Source organism: Epinephelus lanceolatus, chromosome 21 (genome assembly GCF_041903045.1).
Source record: "Epinephelus lanceolatus isolate andai-2023 chromosome 21, ASM4190304v1, whole genome shotgun sequence".
Taxonomy (NCBI): domain Eukaryota; kingdom Metazoa; phylum Chordata; class Actinopteri; order Perciformes; family Serranidae; genus Epinephelus; species Epinephelus lanceolatus.
The window spans coordinates 20471498-20494093 of record NC_135754.1 but is presented as its reverse complement, the minus strand read 5'-3'; the positions used below and the strand labels follow the sequence as shown (position 1 = coordinate 20494093).

General features: G+C 41.2%; 1 protein-coding gene across 2 annotated transcripts in view; it reads right to left on the bottom strand.

Annotated features, from left to right (window-relative positions):
* The window catches only part of pcdh15b (protocadherin-related 15b), a 362569-nt gene that overhangs the window by 256499 nt on the left and 83474 nt on the right, over positions 1 to 22596 (bottom strand). Inside the window, exons 3-4 of one of the 2 annotated variants that reach the window (XM_078163507.1) lie at positions 17501 to 17515; positions 14573 to 14638 (exon numbers count right to left, since the gene is read on the bottom strand). In XM_078163507.1, coding sequence (XP_078019633.1) covers positions 14573 to 14638; positions 17501 to 17515 — 81 coding nt within the window. The remainder of the gene's footprint in view (positions 1 to 14572; positions 14639 to 17500; positions 17516 to 22596) is intronic. The other variant, XM_078163506.1, reaches the window with a different exon arrangement.

Here is a 22596-nt window from a genome sequence, read left to right as displayed (position 1 = left end):
TGTCACAAAGTAATACTTTGCTACAAGTATTTTTTGTGACTATCTGTACTTGAGTTTGTTGGTGCAAAATTAACACAGTGGTGATTCAATAGAACAAAAAACATTCAATCAAACAAACAGACAATAAAAAAAGGTACATATCTGAACACAAGGACAGAAAGTTGAGGGCTGGTAGAGCCTGGTTGGTTCCAGAGTTATTTACCAGAGTAAGAGTGTCCATTTGTCTGTTCTTTTATTTCTACCAACGTCCACTTTTACTCCACTACATTTCCTAAATAAAATGTATATACTTCTACTCCAATACATTTCTATGTACTGGAGTAGAAGTATTTCACTTCAGATTCACTCCAGTATCTCTAAGTCCTAAGTCTTTGTGTTACTACAAAATAAAATCCAAAGGTCTGGCAACTCTGGTCCCAGCTTGCAGGTTAGATCACAGGTTAATCACATAAGGGTCAGTGCAAACAACTGCTCTCAAAGCCGCAGTTAAGTTTAGATTTCCTACTTAGACAACAATGGAAAACAACAAACTCTCCATTCTGGACAGAAGTTAGTTGGAAGAACGTCTTGCATTACTTTAAAAATCCTACCCAGGAAAAATCTTTCTCAAACCCGATGGATTGTTGGCGATCATGCGGGAACATTGCTCCTTTATGGACTAAAATGCATGGTATCCTTGAAACTGTTTTCTTAACCAAAATAACCTTTAATTTTGAACTGATGTACCTGATTAGATTCAAGGACCTCAAATGGAGGCAATAAGAAAAATATCTGCTAAGAATATTATTGGTGGCATATAAGAAATCCCTAACCAAGACATGGCTGAAAAAAGAAATACCGAGTATTGATGAATGGATTGACTTGGTATATAATATTTACATAATGGAGAGAATGGCTTTTAGTCTGACCTGATTTTGTCTGAGTGAGTACTAGAAACACGGTGTGGTGTGATCAGTCGCATGTCTACTGAGTTTATTGACTGCACATGTACAGCGCCATTTCTAGTCTTCTGACCACTCAAGGCTCTTTTACACTACATCACATTCACCCATTCACACGCACATTTACATGCTGGTGGCTGAGGCTACCGTATATGGTGCCATCTGCTACTCAGTAACCATTCACACACTTTCACACACCAGCCCCTTTTACACTACCAGATTTTCCATGAATGTTGGGCCGTTTTGCCGGCAAGCTGCGAGTGTTTAGATACACAGAGGCGGATTGGCGAGTTGATCCGAGGTGCTCAATTTTCCGCCTGGTAGGGTAGTCATATTGGGGGAACCCTTTTAATTTAAACAGACCGAGGCGGCCTTTCGCAACAGGAGGGGCTGTTGAAGACTTGTGGGAGGAGCTGTTGATGAGGCCACACGTGCAACCCACTGGTGGTGGATAAACAGGAAACAGCTGATAGCAGGAATTAGCGAGCAGCTAGTAGCAAGAGGGAAACGCAAACTGGCAGACACTGTAAAGATGAGCAACTGGGGAGACAAGGAATTGCGCGCCCTCCTTGCCCTCGCAAACAAAGAGGCCATTAATCGTCAGATGACGGGGACGGTGAAGGACAGGTCGACTTACAAGAGAAGGACTGACCAGCCGCGGCTTCCCTCCCACGTCACTGGTTACGTCACACGCTGAGCTACATGTTTCGTTACTTGCTCACGCCCACCATTGCCCCAAAAAAGGTACATTCTGTATAAACAAAAGTAGGTAGGTGGCATTTTGCCACACTCCCTGATTTTGTTTTTATACTGCCAATGCTGAAAAAAGACTGATTGGGCTTTCCTGCATATTTGCACAACTCCTATCTAAAAAGGGCTACCGATGGAACAGCCATCTGGAGCAATTTGGGGTTCAGTATCTTGCACAAGGATGCTTCGACATGTGGACTGGAGGAGCTGGGGAGTGAAGCTCCGATCTTCCATTTGGTGGACGACCTGCTCTACCTGAGCCTCAGCTGCCCCAAGCAGTAGTAGGAGTAGTAAGTCTTGATTCAACATCCTTGTTCGCACAAGCTATTTATGTGTCGTTTATTCTCTATGCTTATTTTATGGTATGATTTTTATTTATTCTATTACTCATTAAACTTTTTATTTTACATATCCCCCTTTCTTTTGCTCAAAAAGTCTACATGTTCAGCTGGTTGTGGATTTTGTTTACATATATTCATATTGCCTTTATACACCAATAAAAAGAGAATTACAAAAGTTTGGATTTCAAGTCAACCCCAAACTGCATGTCAGATTAGATGCTTCATGCTAACAACTACATTCCACTGGATGATGAGATAGACGTCACGATGGAAGCAGAAAATGGCATCTCACAGCAGAGAGGGTGAGTAATGACTGAAGATGATTGAAGGATTTGTGACAGGTAACTGCGCTGTGACTTCGTTACTGCAGTATGTCAGCCCTGGATCGTCTAAGGTTTTCTTCAAATCCTTCACGTTGTGAAGAAGACCTTGATTTACTTCAAGTGTAATGTATGCTCCATTTTTAAGGTGGTGTACATGTTAAGAACTTCTAAACGCTCTTTTTTTATATTTCCAGCATTAACTTATACTTTTACTTTTTATACTTAATTACATTTTATACCATAACATTACATTTGATACGTAAATACAGTAAATAACAGTTACTTTAAGATAAAAGTTCCACCAAAGTCATTGTCTGGTAAGATATCTGTACTTGTATTCAGGTATGGCTTTCAGGTACTTCATCCACCACTGAAATATACAAAACACAACTGCTAACAATATTAATATCACCCCAAATCATAGAGATACCAATTTCCACATGACTAATATTATGACCTGTGTTTGGCAAAATATGGTAGGTCATTTGCTGTGGAATTATTACACGACAAAGTACCAAAATGTCAGACTCGAGCGGGATTAAAATCACAGATGACCCCGCAATTATTGCACATTACCGCAGGTCTCCAGGTAATACTGGTCCTGTGTGAATAGGGCTTAAGTGGAGAAAGAGACAAAATGTAGGGAGAATTTCACTCTGCATCTGCCCTTAAATGGATGCTAGTGCGAATGGATCAGTGCACCTGTTCGTGTGTGTGTGTGTGTGTGTGTCTGAGAGAGAAAGACAAAGGTAGAGCAATAGGTTGAGCGAGTGAAAATTGGAAATGTGAGATAAAGACAGAGATTTAGACAGAGGGAGAGAAAAAAGTTGAGGACGAAAGCGGGATTGTGTTTGCTTTCTTGTGTGTGTGTGTGTGTGTGTGTGTGTGTGTGTGTGTGTGTGTGCTACTTTCCCTCCATGTGCACACACACACGACAACACAAACACACAGACACACACACACACTGAACGATCTCATATCTGATCTGCCAGACATAAAATTGGGTCATGGCCTTATGTGCTACCATGGAAACCGTGTCAAATGCCTTGCTGTGATTCGCTGATGTTAAATAAACGGGGAAATTTAACGAAATTGGTTTCTTTATATGAGAAATGGGATAGAAAATGGAATTCATTAGGGGAGTTTCATTCCTTGCCATCATTTGGCTATCTCTCTTCTGGATTTCTGCCGCTGTCTCGCAAAATGGGTAAAAAAACAGGCAAAGAGGAAAGAGACAGATATCGCCTACACCTCGTCTAACTGTATCTAATTTAATTCCATAGGCCAACTCATATAAATGGGCTCTTTTCACAGTGACCTCACTTCATGGGATGTGTGACTGAATATCGCACTCAGCGGCACCTGATTAAATTGACCCATGTGTTAAAGCATGCAGGCAGAACGGCACGGAGCCGCGAGTGTGCGCAGCAACACGGGGAGCAGAAGAAGAAAGGAACCATCCGAGAGAAAGAAGCACAAAGAGCAATTAGAGAACAAGAGAAATGAGAAAGGAAAAGGAAGAAAGTGAGGCGAGAAAGATTGGGTTGAAAGAAAGGCTGAGAGAAATAAAGAGTAAAGAGAATATTAGGGGGAAATAGAGAGAAAACGAGCATTGTGGCTGCGCATTAATAGAATTTTTACAGGACATTAGCTTAACTGGATGTGGCGACAGGTATGAGCCATGCACTGAGACATAATCACCATCCATGTGCTACATTGGCTCTTGGTGAGGGGGATGAACGAGGGAATACCAGTTTACAGTCGGGTCAGGAGGAGTTTCATCACAAAAATTTATTCATTATTTGAGGACAGGAAATTAGCTTCAATTAATAAAGTAGCCAAATAATGTTGCCAGAAACCCAGAAATGAGTTAGCACTATCGCACCTCCGGTTCCCTTGTCTCAAAGTTTTTGGTTAGATGCCTGAAATAAGGTCTGATATTTCCATGTTTTGTCCCACAACGTACAATAAATCATAAATACTCCACATGAATTTTTAAACGTTTATGTGTATTAAAAAAGGTGTTCACTAGCAAGTGGCTAAATGAGACCACAGCGGTTGTTGAGGACATTCGACGTCATCATGCCGAACACGTCTTTGCAGTCTCATTGTGGTGGTGACGTTGAAGTCATTTGACCGTGGTGTAGTTTGTTTATAGACTTACATTAGCTTTTTTGGTTTTGGCGATTGCATGTACTCTTTAAAACATCATAAAAGTAGCATTTGCTCATGAAAATTATCTTGCTGAACAATATATCAGGTTTATAAGCTTTGGTTTGCCAAACATATTATTTTCTGCAATAACTCAAAACCCAATGCAAGAATACCGTTGGCTTTTTGTCAATGGAATCCAATACATTCTCACTCCCAACTTTTCAAATAGAAATGCTTTGTCAGTGGCCCTACATGTTAAACTGTGAGGCTCTGGGTACCCCTCTAGCGTCAGTTTTGGACACTCAGCGACTGCATGTCAATTTCTGCTTCTCAATTGAATTGTGTCAAAATAAACGTCCGTTTTCACAGAAAATTTACAGTGTCCACTGTGCATAGTCTCTTAAGACCTTTGTTCACCGAGTCAGTTTTTGTCACATGTGTTTTGTTAAAATCTGTCATCCATAAAAATCGTTATGCACAGAAACCTTGCACACTGATTCCGATGCGTTTCATTGTTCTATTTGTTGTAAAAAATTAGCAACATGAAAAGACATTTCCTCCTTTGAAAAGACATTTCCTCCTTTGAAAAGACATTTCCTCCTTTGCCCCTCTCCACTGGAATCACCTATCTGGCTGTCACCACTCCCTCCCTGTCTTTCATTTGATCACACAGCTGCATAAAGGGGGTGGAGATGTCCTCCCACTCAGCAGACTTTAATTGTATTTACTATGTATGTCAGTGGTTGGCACTGAATTGGCGTTTTGTGTATTGGTGTATAAAGGTAAGAACATCATTGTTGCTGTCAGGTGTTTCACCCTGGTAGGGCAAAAGGTTTTTGAGCACTGTGGCACGGGACAGTGTGCAACGTGCTGAAAGCTGTGTGTTTGGTTTGGATGAAAGATAAAGAAATGTACATTTATTCAACCTGTGTTTGCTTGTGTGAATAAATATGCCGATTGTTCTGCAACTGGAACCTGTAGGTTATTGTCTGAACTCAACACAACCAAGGACACTGTGGTATCACCTGTGGAAAGTGTGTCAGCCAGGTCAGTCTGGGTAAAACATCTGTGTAGCAGAAAGTATTAGGCTAAGGTCCTATAGTTGGTTTCATCTGGGAGACAGCTGTTTGTATCGTTTTTGTCAAAAAATGATGCCAAGGGCCACTGACAAAGCCTCTGTATTTGACAGAACATCATCCTTGCATCACTCTATAATCGATCCCTCTGTATGTATGACTGTTTGTATCTATTGTAAGATCGAAGGATTCTGCCAGCTAATCCACACTGAGGTTCATCTTCAGTCAAATGAAAGGATGACCTCGCCAGGCACATCCACCAAACAAACCTAAAATATCTACAGTGTATGCTGACAATGAATGTCTTTTTCTTTGGGAATGGCCAAGGGCAGCCATGTTTTTCATTACATCTGAAACTGTAGTAAAGCCTCAGGTGTGTTTACCAGAAAAAGTGCAGGCAGGCATTTGTACTCTATTTTCTTACTGTTGCTTTTGACAATCGTAATTCAGTCTTCACAGCCAGATGTAGGATTTATTTATGCCCGTGTTCCATTAGCATATCATGGCAACACTAATGCACTGGGGGTTTTTTGTATTTCAAAAGTGACCTTAACCCTAACACGGCCTAAAGATTGTGAAACAACTTCAGTGGACAACTATTTAGCTGATATATTTGCTCCCAGAAATAGCAGCTGCGATTCTTTTCTATGCATGCACGGAATAATAAACTATTTTATTTGGCTCTGGGGCCCCTACAGCATTATATGTGGTCATGCTAGATTAGCAAAGCTGAGTATATTTACAGCAGAACACTAAATGTTAATGTTAGAGCAGTGAGCGAAGATGATTGTACACCATTGCCTTCAATTTTTTTGTGTTTAGTTGGCATTTATTATCTGCTAAATGATAAATTTAATGCATTATTGTGTATATTCTGGTATTGTTAAGCTCCCTGCTGAAGTGTGTGTGTGTGGCTCTGTGCATGTAGGTGCGTTTGTGTGTCCGTCAGTCCCACTCCAACACCTATCCACTCATTCTAATCAGCCTTTTACTTGATATTATTAAAATCAAACCCCCAGTTTCAATATTATCTTCTTTTTATGACATTTCCACGAGGAGAAAAACTCCCTAACTTGTATCTTGTTACTCTCCCTCCCCCCCGCCTCATTTCTGTCCTCGAGTCCTCTCTCCCTCCCTCTATTGCCCACACCAACCCAAGATAATCACCCTAAAGCGAGATTTTCTATTAAATCTGTAACACTATTTCACAGCCACAGAGCAATACATGGCATTATGCATACAAACCATTCCAATACTAAATTATTCTTTGACAGCCCTGTTAGGAAGATTACTGCATGAACGGGCACAAACACACACTTGTATGTATAGTGTGTGCACACAATGAAGACATTGGGGCCAGCCACATGATGCACACATTGTTGTTAGACAATAATATGCACACACACACACACACACACACAGTATACACGGGTGTATGTGCACACATATGAGCACACATTGTAGCTGCCGGAGGTTTTAACACTGCTCTAATGCAAAACACTCAATTAAAAAGATAATACCATTTTACAACCAAACCTATTGAAAAGTGTGTTTTTGCCACAGATACACAGTCAGACAAAAGTAGAGTGTCATAGCTTCCTCGACTAATTTGCAAGGCTGAACTCTTATTATTGCATGTTGAATTGGAAACAAACTTTTACAAACTGGTTTGCAGCGGAAAGACAGGGGATGCAAGGACATAATATCCACTGTGAGAGTGTGTGTGTGTCTGTGTGTGTGTGTGTGTGTCTGTGTGTGTGTGTGTCCCTCACTTTTACAGTTTGATTTACACACTTAAATCTCTCTAAACAATATCCTCTAACTGTATGGCTGTTAAAATCCAAATTTGCCAAAATGAGGAAGCAGAGATGTCAATATGAAGCTCTAGCAAAAGTTCAGTCAGAAAGACAATAATTTTCATGCTCAGACTGTAAGTTTCTTTCTCACCCTGCCAATCACTCCTTGCATGTGTGCTCACTCTCCATCTTTAGGTGTCATTGTCTGGGTAGGTCAAGTTGAGTCATCAGCTGATTCACAATCAAGCAATAGCACAGTCACTCATTATCACCACCTAGCCTTTATGGATTCATCGGCCTCATCTGCCTCATCAGCCATCAGCCTCAGAGTCATCAGCCACCACCTCCACCAGTGTCTGGACTCCATGGGGGGATTTATCCTGCTGCCGCTGAGATGTCCCTTGATCACAAAATATCTCCCTCTGGTTCGGTTAAATCTTAATCAGCACATATCATCTGTTAAACTGTACATTTATATTCTGTATTATATATTACCTTCACTTCATTCTTCTGTCTCTCCTGATTGAAATGCTATCATGAGTAGTTTGTATTACGTGTGCTCACAGCAATAAGCTTACCAGCAGCCACAAACCTCTGATAAGCATAAATTGTACATGTAGCCTGAGAGTATGACCTGCAGACAGTACTCAGGGCTAAAAAAATGTAATCCAAAAAACTCAGCTGAATATTTTTTGAGTGAAAAAACTCTCCCACTGCCATTTAATATATATTTTTACACTCAATATTCAAATTGAAATAGCTAGAATTCAAATACTGGGGGATCGGTCGCAAATACCAAACGTATCCAAGTGTGCATTTTCTGTTATTATTGTGGGTCTAATAACTGTCTGTCAAGTTATTCTAAGACACTGGAAGACAACAAAGGCCCTGGAATTGAAAGAATGTGTTCATACAGATGTGGAAGTAGCATATGAATGTATGCTCAGTAGAATAAATGGTGGTCAGGAGAAAGGAGTGTCTCCTTAGGACCTGTTATGGACTCATATCATGTGAGTTTGTTTTCTTCTCTTTTCCTCTAAACTTATTTGTTAATTTTTCGTTATGTACTGGAGTCCACCTCCAAAAATAATATATGTATGTCATGTATCGAGCCTTTCAAACCAATAAAAACTTGAATTATATAAAAGAAATGATATCAGTATAGGTGAGGTCACTGTATTAACAACACAGCACTTAACACAGCAGGTGTTTTTCTGTGAGACAACAGCACCATACATTTGGCATTTGGAATTTGGATGGCACGGTATGACGACTTTCATCATAACAGTTTTTTTTCTAGATTACTAAAAAATACGCACGTCACTTATTTTACTTTGTTTTTCTCTTTTAGAAGATCTTTTGTGTCTCCCCATTTCTGAAACCAATCACACCTGTCCATGGTGAATGAGCTTTAAAGGTTTTATCCCGCTGTAAGTAATTTCAATTGAACAAACACACATTGAAAAACAGGGGTATAGTACTGATTCTTTCAGTACCAGAGCGAACCTATGACACTAGAACATGAGTGCACAGTTAAGTTGTGAATCCTTTCGAGGGTGATGTTTACATACACTAGTCAGCTATGACTGACCACATGATCAGATGTTAGACAGACTTTATGAACAGTTTAATCATGCTGAGAATGTTATGCAGCAGTCAAACAAACATCCAACTAAGTAGTGTAGGCGATAACTTGGATGTAGCCTTGTAGGTTGTAATTAGCATAGCATAAAGGAGAATGAACACAACTAGTTTCATTTACGTAATGTTACTTGTGCAAAGCAAATGAAGCTGTATTCAAAACATCCATTCTGATGAAAAGCAACAGTGCAGGAGAGGTCACGCTCATCCAGGCTATATGAAAACGTGGCAAAGCACACTTTCATTTCCTGCAGGTGTTGTGGATGCTGCACAAGCTGACCAAGTTTAACAAGCTGGGTTGGTAATGTGTCTTTGCATCACCAATAAAGAAACTGTCAGAGGAGTGATGTATAGGGGGCAACAGTCCATTGGGATTTGGCTTGGGAACCAGAGGGTCACCAGCTCAAGTCCCAGTAGGGTTCAAGCATGGAATGTGGACTGGTAGCTGGAGAGGTGCTAGTTTGCCTCTACCAAGGCACCAAACACCCAACAGCTCCAACAACTCTCCATTTAATGCATGTTTAGGTCCTGTTTGTATATGTGTGTGTATTTCAGGCCTGTGTGTATATGCACAGTGAGGAAAAATGAATTGATTAATAAACTACATCCTCTTCTGTCTTCTTATTTCGTATACAGCTAGCTAGCTATAGACTGAGAAAGGACTTTGGTCTTTGAACAAAAAATTACGCTGACTGCTCTTGCTCAGCTTCACAATTTATTAGTAACACTTGATGTTTCGGTCCTCCTGGATGTTCGTCGTTCAACACCATTATTTGCAACATTGAGCTAAATAGAAAGAAGAAATAGAAGAAAGATGCAGATTGGGGATAGGTTAACTGGTGACTCTAAATTGTCCATAGGTGTGAATGTGAGTGTGAATGGTTGTCTGTCTCTACATGTCAGCCCTGCGATAGTCTGGCGACCTGTCCAGAGTGTACCTTGAATCTTGCCCAATGTCAGCCGGAATAGGCTCCAGCACCCCTGTGACCCTCAAGAGGATAAACGGTGTGGGTGTTTCTCAATAACTGACAACAACCTGATCACCATATGACACATATCCCACAAACAAACGAACAAGGGAACATGAAAAACCTCAGGAAAAACTTAGAAACCTCTGGCTCCTTACACAATAAAGGCTATTTACAAGATTAATTACAAAAAATGCTGCTCTTATGAATGAATGCATCAGCCTCATAAATCATTCAGAATGTTCAACATTGCATACATTTGGGCGGCAGTAGCTCAGTCCATAGGGACTTGGGTTGGGAACATGAGGGTCGCCTGTTCAAGTCCCCGTCTGGACCAAATATGGAGCGTGGACTTGTGGCTGGAGAGGTGCCAGTTCACCTCCTGGGCACTGCTGAGGTGCCCTTGAGCAAGGCACTGAACCCCCCAACCGCTCGGGGCGCCTGACCAAGGGCAGCCCCCTCACTCTGACATCTCTCCACTTAGTGCATGTAGAGGTCCTGTTTGTGTGTGTGTGTGTGTGTGTGTGTCTTTCGGACCTGTGTGTTAATGACAACGGAGTGAAAAAATTGAATTTCGCCTCAGGGGGATTAATAAAGTATATATATGTATTATAAAAAAAATAATAATAAAATATGGCATGTATTATAAATTTTGAGATCCCTACAACCATGATAGCATGACATGCCATGGTATCTCATCAGTTAATCCTTTAGGAGATAGAGTTTGCAGATTAACTAGTACTACTTCAATGTCACCACCTCTCTCTGGCAAAGTAACTTTTGCCCTGGGACCTAAATGATGAGATATCATATTTGGAGTCACTGAAATGTACTACTACTGGATAATCTGTATTATTTCCCCTTGTGGAGCTCTCGTGTTCACTTCGGGTCCGTACACATGCCGCGTTTTTTGCGTGTTCAACTTCTGAAACAGAGCAGCACACACCGCATGTCATGGGACGAGGGACAACCAAATATCTTTCATCTCCTCTGTAGATATCAGTCAGTGGTAAATATGGAAAAGAAGATCATTTTGGTGCAGGACTGTCAGAGCTTTTCAACTGTCCCATGGACAATATGCCCACACACAAACAGCGTCTGGAAGAAGATGAGCTCTGCACTCAGGATTTCAGGTAAATAGGCTATGATACAGTGCTTGTTATGGTTGGCCCCTTATGCTCTACTTTAGGGGCCGTACAAATGCTGCGTTTTTTGTGCCCTCAAATTCATTGCTTTCAATGTAGCCACATGGCAGGCACACTCAAACGCAAGAGTGACACCGTTGTGGCAAGCTCGCATTCCCAAGCGCCTATTTTCAAGGTGCAATGGCTGGGCCCCAAGATAACTTAAATTTAACTTTTGGAACATAGCAGCGCGCACCACGTGTCATGTGACGAGAAACAACCAATCACAGCCGACAGATATCTTTCCCTTCTTCTGTAAATATTCAGGACTGTCAGAGCTTTATTTCTGTCCCACAGATGATAGTCCTTCACACTTATTAACAGCTCCTGGAAGAAGATCAGCTTTGCTCTCAGGATTTCAGGTGAATAGGCTACAATACAGACCTTGTTAAAGTTGCTTAGCAACCTCTGATGCAACCTGCTGCCGTTCTCTTCAAAGCTGGCTCAGAAAAAGCACAAAAGTAGCACCCAGGGCCTGACCTCACGTTTTCCAGGCGGTTAAAGGTGTGCCGAAGTGCATGTGATGTTTTACCAACATAGGATAACCCACAAAGACATCTTTGACACTGTTGATGAAATACTTTCTACCAGTGTGTGGATGAGTAAAATAATTCATTTTGACCACACCGTTACACTGAGCGCATGCTCTGCATTTGTAACACCCATTTGGAAGAGGTTTATATGAAAACAACGGCTATTCCATTTGCTCTTATTGGCTGTCTTGCATGACAGATGCTTTAGTGCTTTAAGCACTATGTGAATTTTAACTGGATTATGCAAACTGTAAATATTCTCCTGACTTAGCCCTGCTGCATCACTGCACCTATGCTGAAAAATTAGGAAACACAGTCACCCCAGAGGAGTCCTAAAGCGGTTTACATCGTATTGGAAGTGCTGTAAATAGCTCATAAAACTTGTTGTCATGACGGCCAATATAGATGGCGAGTCTACATGTAATTACCAGTCCGAGTGCATTTGCAGTAAAAGAATATCTAAGAACAAGGTAAAAATGGAAAACAGGAGGATAGATAGCTGAATAGGATGCATTAAGACATCAACACATACAGGCATGCCAGCTGTGTGGATGGTCAGCGCGACTCTCCTCTCAGTCTGGTGTTGCTATGCTAATCTCTTCTTATGTCAGTTAGGATTACAGCAATCAGGCCTCACAATTTAAAACTTTGTTGAAAAGCAGACATGGCAAACATTATGATGGGTTTCTGTCTCTGAGCAGTAATCTATAGGCTGGAGATAAGAGGGCGATTTAACCACACAGACCGACTTGTCTGTGTACATTTCACCTTAGTGAAAGATTTAGTGGCCTTCCTCGCAGCCAACATGAGCCTCAATTTACTTGTGACGAAAGTAACGATTAAACTCTTCAATTAAAATGTGATCCCTCCACAAATAACCTCCTCTGAACTTCACAAAAATGATGTTCATATACACAAACAAGCCGGCACTGAAACACACTTGTGAGCGGGCTCTGGGATTGTGTGTTTGTTTTTATTCCTTTGCACGGTCTAAATGGCAGATCCATCAAACCAGGAGCCACTAATTAGCTAAGAAGGTCTTAAACAGTTTCAGCTCAGGAGACAAAAATATGCTGAAGATATTTCCTTTGGTGTTCACATAAAAGGTGTCTGAAAACTCTGGCAGCCTTATTTTTGTTTGGATGGCAGGAGAGAGGAGAAAGGAAAAATAGCTATTTTCTCAAATATTCAAATGAGGAGTTGTAGTCAAACAAATGTCCAGCATCCAATACTATCATTTCTCTCTAACTCCAGAATGCATCTGCAAAACAACCATTTGACTCACAACATCAAGGTCTGGGGATAGTTGGGTGTTTAGGAAAATGCGCTCATTAGCTTTCTTGCAGCATTTGCTGCACTTGCTTAGCTTTAGCATTAACACTGGTTACAAGGGAAACCGTTAGCCTGGCTCTGTCCAAAGGAAACAAATCTGCCTAGCAGCTCCTCTAAAGCTCACAAAATAACATGTTACAAGTGTCAAAACAAGATTTCTTTGGATTTATAGGGTATTGTGTGAGTGACTTCCTGCCAAGAAATCAGGACTGACCCAACAGTGCTTCTGTGGAAACACTGCGCCAACCCTCCAGTCTTACCCCATGTCGCCCCAGTGAGTAAGTGGCTCAACTTTAAGCCGCAAACCCCCTTTAGCATTGTTAACTATGTTATCACTGTCAGCCTTGTTAGCGCCATTAGCAGTTCTTTAGCGCTTCGCTTAACAGAACGGGGTTAAAATTATTTATTCTTGCAGTTCTTCTACACTTTCCAAATGTTATGGCTTCGTATCCGCTGCTTTACAGATGTCTCTTTTCCAATGTAAGTCAATTGGAAAAAGTCTTTCTGGGCCCAATGACATCACGTGATGGACCTGGGAGTTGTAATTCCATTGTTTGGCCACTAGGAACATTGGCTTTAAAGCACACTGCACTTCCTGGGGGCCTGGGTAGACCAGAGGGTGGCCACCATTTTCCCACAGCAACGCCGTCCCGCCAGCATTAACATCAGTAATCAGCAGGAATGAGCAGCGCCACTAGCTAGCTCCCACCTGACTTGGGTGGTGCGCAGTACAGAGCAGCCAAGACTAACATGAGCTATCCAGTGGAGACCAGGGGTTGGGCAATGGGCACCATGTTTCTGCATGTTAATGTGGTAGCTACTTAAAAATAAAATGAAAGGCAAGACATTAACATCAGATTATATTAAAATTTCACCACTTCTAAATAAAAAGCTCGCTGCGTCAACAGAGCTCTGGACTATAGCGAAAGGCCTCTTTTATTCATGTCATTTTGTGTTTCTTTTTCCCTTACCAGTTAGTTACTGGTTAATGGGTGTCAGGCTAATGCGAGCAAAATTAACCGAAAGTGACTAAATAAAACATGTTAATTAGTGAGTAGTAGAGGTGCTGGTGAGCAGGTTGTGTTTCCTTTGGATAGAGCCAGGCTTGCTGTATCCCACTGTTTCCAGTCTTCCAGGCTAAGCTAAGATAATCGGCTGTTGGCTCTCTTCACATTCAAAATTCAGTAACACAAGCAAGCACACATATCTCGTCGTTGTTCATGCTCATACACAGTGAGTTAGTTTAAATTGAATGACCTAAAGTCTTATCTTCTGGGACAGGGATCCAACCATGACACAGTTGGCACCAGCCTGATGAATATTAATGAGTGCAGGTTACACACCATGCCAATCAGCATCTGCTGAAAAGGTCAAAATCATCTAACAGTGTTTGTTTACAGTACGAGGTGATGACTATCTTAAAAACTGAATTTTTTACAAAAGTGCTTACTGGTCACAGCTTGAATTAGAGAGCTCTATTTAAATCCACTTTTCCAGCACAGAATAAAGAAGCAAAACAGCTGAATACTTTACCGTTGGGGCTTTCTTCATCTATGGCAACAATGGTGGCAGGAGGACCCGACCGGGACAGTTTACATTCTGAAAGAAAATGGAAAAGAAAAGGTACATTTAAGGTTAACACTATTATCTTGTAAGGTTTCACTTCTTTATATCTATTATAGAAAAGCATGAAGTGTTCAAATTCAATTGTGAAGCACATGGATAACTTCATTTGATAAATGTTAGTATTTAAAAGGAAAATGTCTTAAAATGGTTTGTAAGTTTTTTGTCCTTTAAAAATAAGTGGCTGCTGCAATCACTCTGTCAGTGAAGAGTGCCTCTCTTTGAAATCGAATTGGACCCTGCACAGCACAGCGCTGGATACGCAGAGGGAGTGTGGTTATAAGTGGCAACAACAAGGGGCTGAAAGGAGTGAAGGTGAACACAGGGAGGGAGCAGAGAAAAGGACTGAGTTGTAAGGGGTTAGCAGACGGGAGTGAAAAAGAGGAGATAAAAAGGAGATCAGATGGAATAATAATAGACAGGGAGACCATAGACATATATTTGCAGACACCACATTGACTGTGTCAGCTCGTTACAGCGATACATTAATGTCGCTGCTATATTGGAGAGGGCAAAACTTACCTGTAAACAAATGCCAGTAATAAGGGGGAGCAGTTTTTCCTGGATAAAAAGCAGTGTAGCTATAACATTTCTCCAACAAATTCAGTGAGTCATTTTTGTATGCAAGGCTTTATGATCTATAGCAAAAAAAAAAAGAAAAAGAAGTTATGCCTCCAGTAAAGTAGAATCTCAATGGTTAGGCTAGGCTATAATCACTGATACAATATGTCAGAAGGAAATATAAAAACTCATATTTGTCAAGCAAGGATGTGGCTTATGTTCCTTAGTTAATACTTTTGGAGACGTCCCTAAATAATATAATTTAATGTGAAAGTAGGCAGCTTTTTAACTAGCTAGTGTATTAGCTAGCTAACGCTGTCTGCTTCTAACTTTCACCACTGCTCATTTAAAAAGGCCACCCCGTAGCTTATGTTCATTAGTTAATACTTTTGTAGACATCCCTATACAATATCATTTAATGTAAAAGTAGGCAGCTTTTCAACTAGCTAGCATGTTAGCTAGCGTGTTAGCTAGTGTGTTAGCTAGCTAACGCTGCCTGCTTCTAACTCTCACCACTGCTCATTTAAAAAGGCCACCCCGTAGCTTATGTTCCTTAGTTAATACTTTTGGAGATGTCCACAATGTTATTAATGTGAAAGTAGACAACTTTTCAACCAGCTCGCATGTTAGCCTACCTAGCGTGTTAGTTAGCATGTTGTGATGGTCCGACAAGCTGTCGGAGTAAGCATGGAGCCCACACTCCTGACGAAATCATATTTCTGGAAAACTGAAACAGTGATTCCAGAGAGAAGCAGACAGAGGGGTCTACAGTCTGTGTTTGAAGGATATATCCAGGATGTCAAACTGACTCAGCAGCAACAACAGGTTAAAAAGACAAAGATAGTTAGAAGCTAAAGCTGAACTACAGGCTACAGATCACAGTGTAAAAGTGAACCACCACATCACTCCTGATTAGGCTTGTGTTGGTTTGAAAATTTTCCAACCGGTTTGATTTAAAGCCAAATATCCAACCGAACCGATATATTGAATTATATACCTACTTTTACCACTGGGGGTCGCATTTGAGCTATTTTTCCCAATAAAAGCCCATTATAGGTGTAATGCGCTTCCAATCCACTAGGTGGCGATAATGCTGTATTAACCGCCAATACACACAAGGTTACACAAGAAGAAGCAGAAGAACATTTCTCTGGCAGCAGCAGCAGACAGCTGAGCGGAGCTGCGGAGTCCGCAGTCCGCAAGCCTCTGAGACAAACTAAACAAAACACTTATAGGCTCCTCCACTTCATTTCAAAACATACATAAACCTTATTAAGTTGTCATAATGCATGTTTAAATGCAAGATAAGTTGAATATAGTCCCTTGACACGCTGCTGGTTGAATATCAGCAAAGTTTCCCTGCTTCCCTTCACTGGTTCCTGTACAGCAGGGTTGGTCTTTTTCTCACTGTTATAATCATTAAAAAGCAAAAACAGCATGTGTATACATTCAGTAGGCTATATCTTCAGTAGCTAGCTAGCTAACCCTACACTTTTCAGGGTTTGATTTTGGTTTTGGAACAGGGAAGATACTGTACGTATATCTTTTTCCAACCTCTCCAGGTAATGAGTATCATTAATACACAACGTGCCCCAGGCACAACATTTTGCTCCAAATCCACAAAACCAGCCTGAAAATGAAGGAAATCTGAAACGACTGCATTACACGTCGATCAGAAACCCATGACTATAAAAATAAGTCATTGTAATAGGTTGAGAAATGTATAGTTATAGTGCCTTTTATCCAGGAAAACACAGCTCCTCTATTTACTTGCATTTGCTTACAGGCAAATCCTGTTCTCTCCAATTTGGCAATGATGCTGGCGTACAATAAAGCAGCCAATGACACATCTATGTTTCTATATCTATGAGGAAGACACCAGTTTTAGAGAGAGACAAACACAAAAAAGAAACCCTATGAAAACCATGGCTTAAAAAATACAGCAAGTACAACAGTGATAAATATTTAAACATAATTAAAGGGTAAGCTCGGTAGATCTAATCTATATCTTATTATCCTCGTTCTTCTCTCTATAGTGAGAGGATAGATTGGGTGGGAAAGAGCAGAGGATTCATATAATTACAGTGAACTGTTGAAAAGGAGGTGAGGTGATGGAGGCGAGATTTGACAGTGTGGGGAGACTAATGCCCATTTTTTCAGCAGTTACAACAGACGTAACCCCCTGCAACCATCTCTGCAGGGTTAGCGGGGGTTAATAAAGCCGCACAGTGGATGAACACACAGTTAACAGAAGAAGAAAGAGGAGATAGATCTTACCCTCATATTGCCAGTCTGCAGTTTGAGACATCCCACCAGGACGGGGAGAAGAGGAGGAGGAAGGTAGCAGGAAGGAGAGAAAAATCATGAAAGATGAGAATTAGACTTCAGAGCAAGGCAAGAAAACAACCAGAGTCAAACATGAAAGGAAGTGGGTGTGAAGTTCTGAAAAACATGGGCAAATTAGAAATGTGCCGTGAGGTGTGCCTGTTTGCATGTACAGTACACAAATGTTGACGTGTCTATCTCTGTAAGCCTTTCCGGCTCCATTCACAGCTAGAATAGCCAGAATACGGAAAATACAACAACACCCACATTCACCAGACAGGGCAACATTATTGTACGACTCTCAAGGAGGTTTGTGAGGGAAAAAAAAAATCCCACAGAGAGGCTGGAAGACGGATATCTGCTCACCTAGAAAATAGACTTCATGGAGCAATGATCACACTTTCTCTCACTCTGTCTCCCTCCGTCTTCCCCTCCACGATTAAACATTACAACTGTGTGACATCATAGATTATCTCAGGATTCACTGGTATTGTGTCTTGTTTCTTGCTATGGGAGACAGTATTGAGTGTTCCCAAATATAGATTAAACTGTCTCAGGGATCCAAATTAGCTTATCTTATTAGCCAAAAATGATTGCTTTTCCAATTTGTTATGCTGAGAAGGAGGCAAAGGATGTTTTTTTAACTAACGGGCGTGCTGATTTAAAACTGACACTCAAACCAAGCCAAATGTTAGCTTGTGTAATTCACACCACACTACTGTGCTGACTGTAGAGGAAGTTTTTTAGGTGTATGACATGTCCAGGGGTAAATATGCTACAACACAATCTACGTTCATAGTTGTCATTGTTAGCTACTTGTTAGCTTGCACACAAATTAAGCATTTATTAGCAATTTAGCAGCTGTTCAAGATAGCATTCTTAGATATTATTTTGTCAGGAAGTATGACAAGTAAAGAAGTTCAAACTGCACAGTCTACAGTTACTGTGTACTACTGTCTTTAGCGTCCCTTTTGAATGCATACCCTAGAAACAGAAACAAATGCAAATGCTGTCCCTACTAACCTACTAACATTAGCAACCCCGGCCATGCTACATCATCACTATTGTGAAACAACCCTATCTCCCATGCAAAGTACTTTGATAGACTTCTAATTTGCTTTGCAAAATATACTTTGGATAAAACATAATTTCTCCAATGACAAAGTTTTTGTCTGATCTAGGAAGTGTGACAATCTTAGAGGCCTACTGCACTGAAGTCTTGTGCTGTGTGTACACTACGTGCGACACAGTAACAGGCTACCAAGCCTCTGACATAAAGCTACAAACTGAGGCCCGACACTTCTCACTATGGAGGGGCTTGATGCGCTACAAACCAAAGTTGAGGTGTCTTGAACTTTTTCGGTGCTCCAAAGATGCAGTGAAGTGTCAACCATCATAAGGTTTGTTTCTAGCTGTGGAACTGTGTTATTTAGCTTACTTAGCTGGCGATATGCTAGCTTAATGTGCACTGCGGTGCACACTAGTGTTGCACGGTATACCGGTACTAAAATAGTACCACGGTACTAGAGTATTCCAAACGGTACTATACTGCATTTGGAAAATACCGGTACTTTGAAATTTATTCAATTTATTCATTTAGTTAATTTATTTTACTCATTTATGCACACAAACACCTTCCTTGTTCCTATTGGAGCACAGATTGCACAAGTGGTGTGTATGACAACACCTGTATCAACATTTGCAGCTGGCGTACGTGAAAAAAGACAGGAGAAAGTCTGCCTCGCAAAGGGAGACAACATGAGACAACACAAACTTGGTGGAACATTTGAGTTACCAAACCGTGACGTCCGTACCGAGGTACCTACCGAACCATGATTTTTTGGTACCGTTACACCCCTACTATTTATTGTTCTAAAGGTTTGTATCCAAAAGGACTTTTCCTTAGGAAAAGTACCAAAAAGTATTGAAAAATATCGAAATTCATATTGGTATGGGTACCTAAACAAAGATTTTGGTATCGTGATAACACTAGTGCACACAGAGATGCAATTGATACATTTATGAAACGCATCAATATATTTTTGACAAAAGCAATAATGCACGTTGTTGCAATGTTGCTGTAATGCTGGGTTCACACTACACTACATTTTTATCCATTCTGGTAGTCACTATGTCAGATTAGGTTATTGTGCAGTCATAAAATAGTGCCATGACTTGGCCGACAGACATGACGGACTACATGTTGGTCCACAACCAGTCATCGCTGGTCATCTTTCATGACATGCGTGTGTCACTGGATTATTCTGGTACTATTACTCTGCTGTTTCATGCCATCATTTTTCCCTTTTTACTGTGTCGTGGTAAAATCCTGAGAAGAAACATCAAAAAGGCTGGGGTGTTGTTGACGTACAGTTGTCCACAGCAGCAGATCGCTCTGTGTTCCTACTGGTCAAAGTGACGGCTGTGGCAGGAGCAGTCGTGAACAACAAAAAGATAATCAAACATGCTAAACTTTCCGTTGGGATGTTGTGAGGCGTCCCAGACGTGGTGTCAGTTGTCGTCTACTGTGACACGCTACATGAAATGAAATTGGACGATGGATTATTGTGCACGACACTCGTTCATGATCCGAGTCGACACTGTACGATGCTGAGGTGTGCTATAATCGGGCTGATATCGTGTAGTGTGATCCCGACATAAGTGTGAACACAACATTAATGAGGATGTTTGGGTGAACAAAGCACAGGACTGCATCACCAAAGACTGAGATCCATGTTCAGTGTCATACATGTTGTAAGGTTTAGATTAATGATGGCTAGAATAGATTGTGGTCTAAGTTAAATATTAAAGGAATAGTTCAGCATTTGGGAAATACACTTGTCCACTATTTTGTGAGTGTGATGAGAAGGACAACGCAAACTAATGTAAGTAATGTCTTGCAGTTGGATCAATCCAGCCGTAATTCAGTGATCAAAACAAATTTTGGCCAGGGGCTTAAAGTGGTGGCACCTTGCTCGGACCACACCCATCCTCAAACTATGCCTTCATTTTGATCCCAACTACATAACTGTAAAGTTTCGTGACTGCATCTTGCACAGTCGTGACACTACTGTGGTGCAAAATTTCTCCACAGACAGACAGACACACAGTATAATCACCTGGCAAAGTGCTAAAACTGCATCTATGGCAGGTCCTGTTACAATAGGTGTCTCTATGACCACATTTTGCCATCATGACACACACACACACACACACACACCAAGGTGAAAACAATACCAGCCTGGCTGGTAAAAACAACAATTTGTGGTTCCTGGTGAACAACAGGCGGGCACAGTGACCTCCCAGAGTCTTGTTGACACAGGGAGGTTGCCAGGCAACGAGCTGCATAGAAGTTCTGGGCTGACGGATAAAACTGTTGCTGTCAATAAACATAGTTACCCCATGTAGCTCTCTCTAAACCACAAATTACCTTTTTTAACATTACTATTTCTGTGCGAATAAACAAACATGAGGCAATGTGTTAATTAGTGAGATTTGGAGGTGTTGCTGGATGGATATTATTAACTTTGCAGACAGACAGACGGACTGTTTCCTCCTGGCCACAGCATGTATGCTATGCTAAGCTCCATATTTAACAAACAGTTGTGACAGTTGTGTTTATCAGCTCGTTTAACTCTTGAGAAGAACAGAAAACGTCTTTATGTAAAATCGCCCTCAAACCAACATAACTGTAAAGATGCTGTTAATGCTTAATTTGCCTGGATTGAATACTTTAGGGTCAATAAATGAATTATTTTGGCATGTTGCAGATACATTCCAGCATTATTTGCTCTACAAAACACATGAGCTGTGCATGATCACTAGTTTTTAAGAGACTGGGTTTTGCCTGCTGCTTATTTTTAAGGCTTAATGTTCATGCTGTACCTTTAGTTCCACCTTTCTGTGCAGGTTCCCCCGACCAACGTGAACCCTCATTAGCTTTCCAACCACAAACATGGCCTGATTGCATGTGCCTTACAGTACATCCACCATTCAAGGTCTCCGTGGTGGAGGTGGTGGTGAGCTTGAATTCTACCCCATCACCCTTTTGAAGCTTTTCTAAGGGAGTATCTCAGGTTAGCAATCGAGAAAGATGCATGAGCCATGGAACAATAGTCACTAGTTACATCACACTCTACCAGCTGGCCTGTGCATGTGTGTGTGTGTGTGTGTGTGTGAGAGAGAGAGTGTGTGTGTGCAGCAGATGACAGATGTGTATCCCCTGCTTGACTGCCTTTTTATCCTTCAGTGTAAGCTGATGCCCCTCATTTATTACTAACCAGCCATTTGTTGTCTATGGGGCATCTCTGTCTGTTTCCCTCCCCTGCTCTGTCTCTTCTCATCTACCTCCTTCTCTCTACCCATCAGTCTGCCCCCCCCCCCCCCCCCCCCCCTTAAATAATAAAAATTAAATGGGATGAAACAGCAAAGCAGTCTGGGTAGTAACTTAAAGTGACATATGAACAGGATGCCATTCCAAATTGAAATGAGCTTAATCTTTTTAAAATCCAAACACCCGGAACAGAAAGGTAATGCTCATTTAAAGTCCAATTTCTCTCCGTCTACAATCAATTTGAAGAAACTGTTGCCACTTCCTCCTGTTAAATCCTGATTAAAACAAATGCTTGCATGAATTTGCACAGAAGTGTAACCACGAAGATGGAATCAATTGCCAGGTATAATAAGCAGCTCCTTACTATAATTTCCTCCCCCTGTGCAAAACAGTTAAGTGAACTCAAGGTTGACAATCTTACTGTGGAGAATTACACAAGGGAGGGAATTCAGGATGATGAGTCAATTGCATAGAAATGCTAATTCCCCGCTCTCCTCTCACACAGGTCACAGGCACATTTCCTCACAAGTGTGCACTTGTTTGTACGAGGTATCCAGTAAACGGGCCCCTACAGCACAGTTAGCGTTCTCTTGTATGGCAGTACTTATCCTCCGCAAGTGTCCCACTCATGCTCACCCTCAAAAGTTTACTTGTGCATTTCTTCCCTCATTGATATGTACTTGTCTTCCTGTAGGCACTCACTTATTCTCCGATA